The sequence below is a fragment of the Otolemur garnettii genome, unplaced genomic scaffold (genome assembly GCF_000181295.1).
Source record: "Otolemur garnettii isolate 467f Iridium unplaced genomic scaffold, OtoGar3 scaffold00007, whole genome shotgun sequence".
Classification (NCBI taxonomy): Eukaryota; Metazoa; Chordata; class Mammalia; order Primates; family Galagidae; genus Otolemur; species Otolemur garnettii.
Genome location: NW_003852402.1, coordinates 9,449,270 through 9,458,233, shown reverse-complemented (window position 1 = coordinate 9,458,233; position 8,964 = coordinate 9,449,270). Strand labels below are relative to the sequence as shown.

At 39.3% G+C, this 8,964-nt stretch overlaps 1 protein-coding gene across 2 annotated transcripts in view; it reads right to left on the bottom strand.

Moving 5' to 3' along the window:
* The window catches only part of DMC1 (DNA meiotic recombinase 1), a 36,382-nt gene that overhangs the window by 22,905 nt on the left and 4,513 nt on the right, over window positions 1-8,964 (bottom strand). For both annotated transcript variants that reach the window (XM_003783201.1, XM_012814204.1), the window contains 3 exons: window positions 5,172-5,254; window positions 3,590-3,642; window positions 1,715-1,756 (listed from right to left, as the gene is read on the bottom strand). In XM_003783201.1, the coding sequence (XP_003783249.1) occupies window positions 1,715-1,756; window positions 3,590-3,642; window positions 5,172-5,254 (178 nt within the window). The remainder of the gene's footprint in view (window positions 1-1,714; window positions 1,757-3,589; window positions 3,643-5,171; window positions 5,255-8,964) is intronic.

Sequence of the window (8,964 nt, the reverse complement as noted above, 5' to 3'; positions counted from 1 at the left end):
GTTGAGCTATAGGCGCCGAGCCGATCCTTTAGTTTCTAAATAGCATGTTATATTTTCATATGACTTAACCAGAAGTGAAATTATAAGTATTCTACCAGCATAGTAGTAATTCAAAAATAATTTCAATATCTCTCATGATGGAAGATATTCATGAAGTTCTCCCAAAAAATGAAAGTAGAATTTAAGTATTATTTTCTTTTTATACGAAATAATCACAGATACAATTTATGCTATATAACTCATTTAAGTTATATTTTAATTAATATATGTCAAATTTTAAAAATGCTTTTACTTTTTATGTAGTAGCACTTAATCCTAAGGAGATACTTTGTATCAAGTATATGCATTATTTCACTGTCTTCTCAAAACAAAACTAAGATTTGGCATTATCATTATTTCTATTTTATTCATTTTTATTTTAATTTTGAGACAGGGTCTCACTGTGTTGCCTAGGCTAGAGTGCCATGGCATCAATTTAGCTCCCAGCAACCTCAAATTCCTAGGCTCAAACAATCCTTCTATCTCAGCCTCCTGAATAGCTGGGACTACAGGTGACTGTCACAACACTTGGCTAATTTTTCTATTTTTTAGTAGAGGCGGGGGGTCTCACTCTTGCTCAGGCTAATTTTGAACTCCTGAGTTCAAGTCTCAACTGCCCAGACTGCTAAGATTATAGGCTGAGTTACCTCCCCTGGCTATTTTTTTACATTTTATTTATTTATCATTATTATTATTGTTTTGAGACAGAGTCTCACTCTTTTGCTTTAGGTAGAGTGTAGTGGCATCATCATAGCTCACAGCAACCTCAAACTCCAGGGCCCAAGTGATCCTCTTGCCTCAGCCTCTCAAGTAGGTGGGAATACAGGTGTATAACACTATGCCCAAATAATTTTTTCTATTTTTTATTTATTTTTATTATTTTATTTTATTTTATTTTGAGACAGAGTCTCACTTTATCACCCTCGGTAGAGTGCCATAGCATCACAGCTCACAGCAACCTCCAGTTCTTAGGCTTAGGTGATTCTCTTGCCTCAGCCTCCTGAGTAGCTGGGACTACAGGTGCCTGCCACAATGCCCAGCTATTTTTTGTTGCAGTTTGGCTGGAGCCGGGTTCGAACTTGCCACCCTCGGTATATGGGGCCGGCGCCCTACCCACTTAGCTACAGGCACTGCCCAGTTTTTCTATTTTTTGGTAGAAGCAGGGTCTCAGTTTTCCTCAGGCTGCTCTGGAACTCCTGACCTCAATTAATCCTCCCACCTCGGCCTTCCAGGGTGCTAGGATTTATAGGTATGGGCCACCACACCCAGCCAAAAATTGTTTTTTATCTCTCTTAGGGACAGCTTACCTCCATGGAAAGTAAGTATTCTAGACCTCAACAGATTTTGCATCATTTATGTCAAAAGGACATAGAAAAGATGGAATCAGGAAAATTGAGACTGTGGGCCCCTCTCCTCACCAACATGTTCAAATTTCCATTTATCTTCTCCCTAGTTCTACTTAAGTGTTCACAGTATAGCACATACAGTATTACCTCAAATATCACACATTCAAAGACCAGCTATGTAAACATGGGTAGTTTACTTAATCTCCCTGAGTTTTAGTTTTCTTGCAAGTATATTCAGACTACATGAGATTATCTAAAGCATCAGGCATATAGTAGATATTTACTAAGTAATAGCTATGATTATCATTATTAATGTTATGTGTCCTTACCACAGAGAGTATGAGAGAGCTGTGTTTTTCCAGTACGAAATTCTGTGAAACAGAGAAAAGATAATACACATAAAACACATACAGAGTTAGTTTTTAGGTATTTTCATAAAGAAAAAAATACATGGCCTCAAAATATTATGTTTTTTTCCCAACTGTCAAATCGTACTCATTAAGTATTCCATGTGTCACAAATGGATTCTGTATGTGTGTGGATCATTATGTAAGTTATGAGGCTCGGCGCCTGTAGCTCAGTGGTTAGGATGCTGGCCACATACACCAAGGCTGGTGGGTTCAAACCTAGCCTAAGCCTGCTAAACAACAATGACAACTGCAACAAAAAACATAGCCGGGCATTGTGGCGGGCACCTGTAGTCCCAGCTACTTGGGAGGCTGAGGCAAAAGAATGGCTTGAGCCCAAGAGTTTGAGGTTGCTGTGAGTTGTGACGCCATGGTACTCTACCAAGGGCTACATCCTGAGACTCTGACTCAAAAAAAAAAAAAAAAAAAAGAAAAAGAAAGAAAGAAAAGAAAAGAAAAAGGAAAGTTTTGAGATGCACAAAAATCAAGAAACATAAAATTTATAAGCTAAGCGAGTTGAAACTTGCACAGTTGAATCAGAAATGAAGCTGTTGGCTCAGTGCCTATACCTCAAGCAGCTAAGGCACCAGCCACATATACTGGAGCTGGCGGGTTCAAATCCAGCCCAGGCCCACCAAACAACAATGACAACTACAGCGAAAAATAGCCGACACTGTGGCGGGTGCACCTAGTCCCAGCGACTTGGGAGGCTGAGGCAAGAGGATCGCTTAAGCCTAAAAGTTGGAGGATACTGTGAGCAGTGACGCCACAGAACTCTGCCCAGGGCGACGGCTTGAGACTCGGTCTCAAAAAAAAAAAAAAAGGAAATGACACTGTTTACTGTGTTTCTTGGAAGTGCAATAATGGACATAACACCATCTGTCTCAAAGCTTTCATAGTGACTTACATATGAATACCAATAGTAAGAAAAAATTTTAATGGATTTTTTTCCCATAAAAGTGTCTGTTAGGTGAAAATGAATTTAAAACAATTTTTTCTTAGGAATAGTCATATAAATGAAAGTTTAAGGCCCCACCTCAGAAAAGAGAACCTGGGGCTCTCCCACTGAACTGAGGTCCTCAAGGCAGAGCTGATGAAGTCTCAAATTGGTAGCTACCAGCAGAAGCAAATTCTCTCTGTGAGAAAACTTTCCTACTTTCCAATTTAGATCCATTGCTCATAGACTAAAACCAAGCACTAAGCTCACAAATATCAACAAATACACAAGAAGATAAGTTATTAAGACTGAGTCAACGTAAATAATGAAAACCAATTTAGTTCCTCAAGTCAACAGAAAACACCACCAACAACGAAAAAAGCAGATTTAGTTCCCCAAGGACTGTAAATATTGAAATGGTCAGATGTAGTACATAATATAGCTATGTATGAATTGTTTAAAAAAATAGAGAATATAATCAGGGAAGAGAGAATCTAGTCTCTGTGTTTATGGAACATTTGTTGCCTAGAAATAAAATCAGCCTCATTATTCAATTACTTTTTAAAAGAATAAGAGAAAAAAATTCTATTCTATAGGAATCATGAATCAAAGAATGGAAAGTGCCAATAAGACCCACCTGTTAATGTTGTTACTTATTGTCATTGCCATCCAGGATAATCATATCTTATGGTAATTAAGATTTCATCGTAAGTTCCAAAATTATTTACTATTGGTTGTTTAATTATATGTGTACATACCAAGTACATGTAGATAGAGATATATGTGTATGTGTAAATATGTATATATATACATATATATATATAAAACTTCATATAACAAAATATTAAGGTTCTACCTACCTCCAAAAGCTTCTGTGATTGCCATGCTTTCAATTCCACCTCCTAGTAACTTACTGTGAACAGAAAGAAAGCATTTGTAACAGGAACAGAAAAAGGGATATTAAGAAGGTATTTATATCCCAATAGATATGTATTCACATCTAAGAATATGAATCTAATATGTATCAAATAGAAAGTATTCTTATCTATAGTATTAGTATCATATCCACCTCTCCAACTTACTCTATCTATTATGAATAGAAATTCTTGGTTGAACAAATGGAACTCCACCTGTTCAGATCACAGGTTCCAGTAGGTATTAGCAGGAGGATCCGCAAAACAACATAGTTCAGCTATTTTTACCTCTGGGTATCAATTGTAAATGGTTAGTAAGGCCTATGTCAACTATTTAGAATTGAATTTGAATCAGAATAGATGGTCTTAGTTGTTAACTAGGTTTTTCATGTTGCACCAGAACTATGTTTCTAAAAATCAACTGAATTTTCAATTTTTTAAATATACTGAAAAACATATCAGGAGAATCCAGTGATTGCCATCAGGGTCAGCTTATCTCACACAAGCCAAATTTTATGGAAAACATATCAGAGACATGTTTTCCCCATTTGGGACCCCTTCCATTGTATTGGAAGCTTTCCTATCCTCTAATAAACTACTACTCTAAAAAAAAAAAAAAAAAGGCTAGGAGATTGATTAAGCTCAGGAGTTCAAGACCACGCTGAATAAGAGAGAGACCTCATCTCTACCAAATATAGAAAAAATTAGCCAGGTGTGATGGCAGATGCCTGTAGCGCCAGCTACTTGGGAGGCTGAGGCAAGAGGATCGCTTGAGCCCGGGAGTTTGAGGTTGCTGTGAGTTGTGATGCCATGGCACTCTACCCAGGGTGACAGCTTGAGGCTCTGTCTCGAAATAAATAAATAAAATAAAAGAATTTTAAAAATGGAAAAAAACAAAAAAGAAAAGAAAATATCAGAATAGAAAATGTTCAAAGATGTAGGTAATGCTAGCAGTTAGAAGGATAGTTGTCAGATTTTGACAGCATATATTTAATTGCTACACTACAAACCCATGTTGTAGGGGATTTAATGTTCTTAATATGAAAAGACCTATGGCTCAGCACCTGTATCACAGTGCTTACAGCGCCAGCCACACACACTGAGGCTGGTGGGTTCAAACCCAGCCCAGGCCAGCTAAGCAACAATGACAACTGCAACAGAAAAATAGCCGGATGTTGTGGCAGGTGCCTGTAGTCCCAGCTACTTGGGAGTCTGAGACAAGAGAATCACTTAAGCCCAAGAGTTTGATGTTGCTGTGAACTGTCATACCATAGCACTCTACCGAGGGCAACATAGTGAGACTCTGTCTCAAAAAAAGAAAAGAAAGAAAGAAATCTAATCTTGTTCCTACTGGCAGTCTGGAATTCACTTTAGTTTGCACTTTGTGTGAAAAAAACACACACTCAACCAAGTTCTAAAGAAGAAGCTATTTCTACTACTTATAGTAGAAATAACAATCAGATAGAGGAACAGAAACATAGTATTCCAAAGATTGTGTTTAGTGGTTATAAAAATGTGTGATACGCACTCAAATTCCTGGCTCCCAGTGCTGATATGGAAAACCATTTTCCTCTTTTCACTATATTCAAATGCAGTCAAGAATCCTGGTTCCTACAGAAAGATAAAAGGAAATGTTCAAAAATTATAAAATGACAGTTTTAATTTCAAATGCTGCTAAAAACTATATACTTGATTATCAAGGTCATCATTTCATATAAGTTATAGTTCATTTGTCTTTAAAGGTAGTACAAAATCATGATTAAGAACACAGGCTTTGGCTCGGCACCTGTAGCTCAAGTGGCTAAGGCGCCAGCCACATACACCAGAGCTAGTGGATTTGAATCCGGCCCAGGCCTGCCAAACAACAATGACAACTACAACCAAAAACTGGCCGGGTGTTGTGGCAGGTGCCTGTGGTCTCAGCTACTTGGGAGGCTTAGGCAAGAGAATCACTTAGTAGTTGGAGGTGACTGTGAGCTGTGATGCCACAGTACTCTACCCAGGGTGATAGCTTGAGGCTCTGTCTCAAAAAAAAAAAAAAAAAAAGAACACAGGCTTTGAAGCCACCCTTTCTAGATTCAAATTATGCTTCTAACAGTAATTGTATGATATGGGGCAAACTACTGGATCTTATTGTATTCCAGCTTCCTTTTTTGGGTCAAACAGGAATAGTGTCTCTTTCATTAGGGTACCTGTGCAGATTAAATGAAATATTTATGGCACAAAATGGAAAAGTATTTTACTGAATCATTCTGTTGATTTTAGTCAATAGCATCATTTTTTTCCAGCTCTAGAAGTTTTAAGGAGTCCAGAAATTCCACAATTAATTACTCCTGTAATAATATTTTCGTACGATAGAAATACTACTCATTTGCTGATTAAAAGGTACCGCTAATGCAGTGGAGGAGCTAGTAAAAATGGGTCCCAATGCAGTCTAATGTGTTTTCCTCTTCATTGTATTATACCAGTGGTTCTCAAACTTTAGAGAACTTGCCAAGTTAGGTTGGCAAACTGAGGCCCTATCCTTCTTCTTTCTTTTTTCTTTCTTTTTTTCTGAGACAGTCTCACTTTGTTGCCCTTGGTAGAGTGCCATTGAGTCATAGCTCACAGCAATCTCGAATTCTTGGGCTTAAGTGATTCTCTTGCCTCAGCCTCCCAAGTAGCTGGGACTACAAGTGCCCACCACATACTCGGCTAGTTTTTAGAGTTGGGATCTCACTCTGGCTCAGGCAGGTCTCAAATCCCTGAGCTCAGAGGCAATCTACCTGCCTCGGCCTCCCAGAGTGCTAGGATTACAGGCATGAGCCACCATGCCCAGCCGGCCCTATCCTTCTTCAATAATCCTGGCCTCTATGTTCTTTATTAGCCAGTCTAGGTGATTCTGATACATATCAATGTTTAGAACCATGATACTCTGATATTAACTTATTTTCCTTCTCTTTCTCTCTCTCTTCTATATCTCTTAATCTCTTCCTCTCTTTTTTTTAAAATTAAATCATAGCTGTGTACATTAATGCAATTATAGGGTATAATGTGCTGGTTTTATATACCATTTGGAATATTTTCATCAAACTAGTTAACATAGCCTTCACCGCATTTTCTTAGTTATTACGTTAAGACATTTATATTTTACACTTAGTAAATTTAACATGTACCCTTGTAAAATGCACCGTAGTTGTGTTCCCACCAATTACCTTCCCCGATCCATTCTCCCCCCTCCCCTCCCCTCCCTCTCCTCGTTCCCCTTCTTGGGGTCTTACTCTGTCACCCTCAGTAGAGTGCTGTGGTGTCACAGCTCACAGCAACCTCCAACTCTTGGGCTTAAGTGATTTTCCTGCCTCAGCCTCCCAAGTAGCTGGGACCATAGGTGCCTGCCACAATGCCTGGCTATTTTCTGTTGCAGTTGCCACTGCTGTTTTAGTTGGCTGGGGTCAGGTTTGAACCCGCCACCCTCAGCACATGGGGCCGGTGCCACAGGTGCTGCCCTTAATCTCTTTCTCTTTAAGAATAAACAACCTGGGCTGGGTGTGATGGCACACATTTGTAATCCTAGCTCTCTGGAAGGCTGAGGAGGGAGGATAGCTTGAGCTCAGGAGTTCGAGACAAGCCTGAACAAGAGGCCTAGTCTAATTTTTTCTTAAAAATAGGAAAAAATTAGCCAGTTGTTGAGGTGGGTGCCTGTATTCTCAGCTATTTGGGAGGCTAAGATGGGAAGATTGCTTGAGCTTAGGAGTTCAAAACCAGCTTACATAATGAGACTCCTTCTCTGAAGAAAGAAATAGGCCAGGCATGGTGGCTCATGCCTGGGAGGCTGAGGCAGGAAGAGCACTAGAGGCCAGGAGTTTGAGGTTGCTGTGAGCTAGGCTGAGGCCATGGCACCTTAACCTGTGTGACAGAGCAAGACTCCATTTAAGAGAAAAAAAGAAAAAAAGAAGAAGAAACCCTATGGAATAAAGTAAACTGTTCATTGTGGAAGGTCTTAAATCACATTATTACAGTAGAAAATACAGGAGATAGAAGATAACTGAAAAGATCAATGCAACATTAGATTCAAATCTATGGTTTCTATAGCTACTCAAAACATGGTTTTAGAAACTAAACCAAACATTCCCAATAATCATAGAAATAATTAAAACAACATTTGCCATGAAAGCTCTTATATCATATTTAGTATACAGAGGTAGGAAGATGTAAGAACCAGGACACAAGATAGGACATTTTATCTACAAGTCCTATTTGATTTCCTAAGGGTGTGGTTCCAAAAGTTAGTTTTTTTTGAAACTTCTTTTTTTTTGAGACAGAGTCTTACTTTGTTGCCCTCGGTAGAGTGCTGTGGTGTCATAGCTCACAGCAACCTCAAATTCTTGGGCTCAAGCAATCCTCTTGCCTTAGTCTTCCAGGTAGCTGGGACTACATGCACCCACTACAATGCTGGCTATTTTTAGTGATAAGGTCTCACTCTTGCTCAAGCTGGTCTTGAACTCCTGAGCACAAGCAACCCACCCATCTTGGCCTCCCAAGAGTGCTAGGATTACAGACATGAGCCACCATGCCCAGCCTTCAGTCACTTTCTTCAGCTTTACACTCAGATTCTTCTTCAGCATTTTTGAGCCACTCTACAAACTTTTTCATTTGCTCAAGGAAGATATTTTTTCCCTTTGCAACACGTGCATCTTTACATCACTTCAGAATGGGCTCTTTACTCAGGACTTCAGCTATAAAGCACCACTTTTTCATGAAGGCTTTCATGAAATGAATGTTGTCACAGCAATACTCCTGAATCTTCAGTAACAAAGACAGCTCAGACTGGCCTTGAGTAGTAAAGAAAGCAAGTAGAGGGCTGTATTGCTTCAAATGCTTGATGACTTGCTCTGCTACAAACTTCTCTTTCTTATTCCATTCCACAGTGCTCATTACACTTGTCCAGACTATTCCAGTGACAATTGGTTCTGGGAGTTGTTTTACTTCATCTCCTCCTTGATGTATAGAATTATATCTTTAAATGGCTCACCATGGGACATCTGTTCTTGAAGTCTTTGGAGCTCAGGAGCTCCTATGGTTTGCTGATTCCAAACACACCCCGAAAGCACTTTCAGACCTGCCTCAGTAAAATATTCTGTGAAGTGTGCAACACTTTCCTCATTGGCAGGGAAGAGTTTCATCAGTCTGTTATCTATGCTGACTTTCCAAAGACTACTGCATTGATATTTTTTTATTTAGCCATAATTTAAAGAGCCTGTGGCTCAAGCGGCTAAGGCGCCAGCCACATACACCTAAGGTGGCGGGTTCGAATCCCCAGCCCGGGCCCGCCAAAACAACAA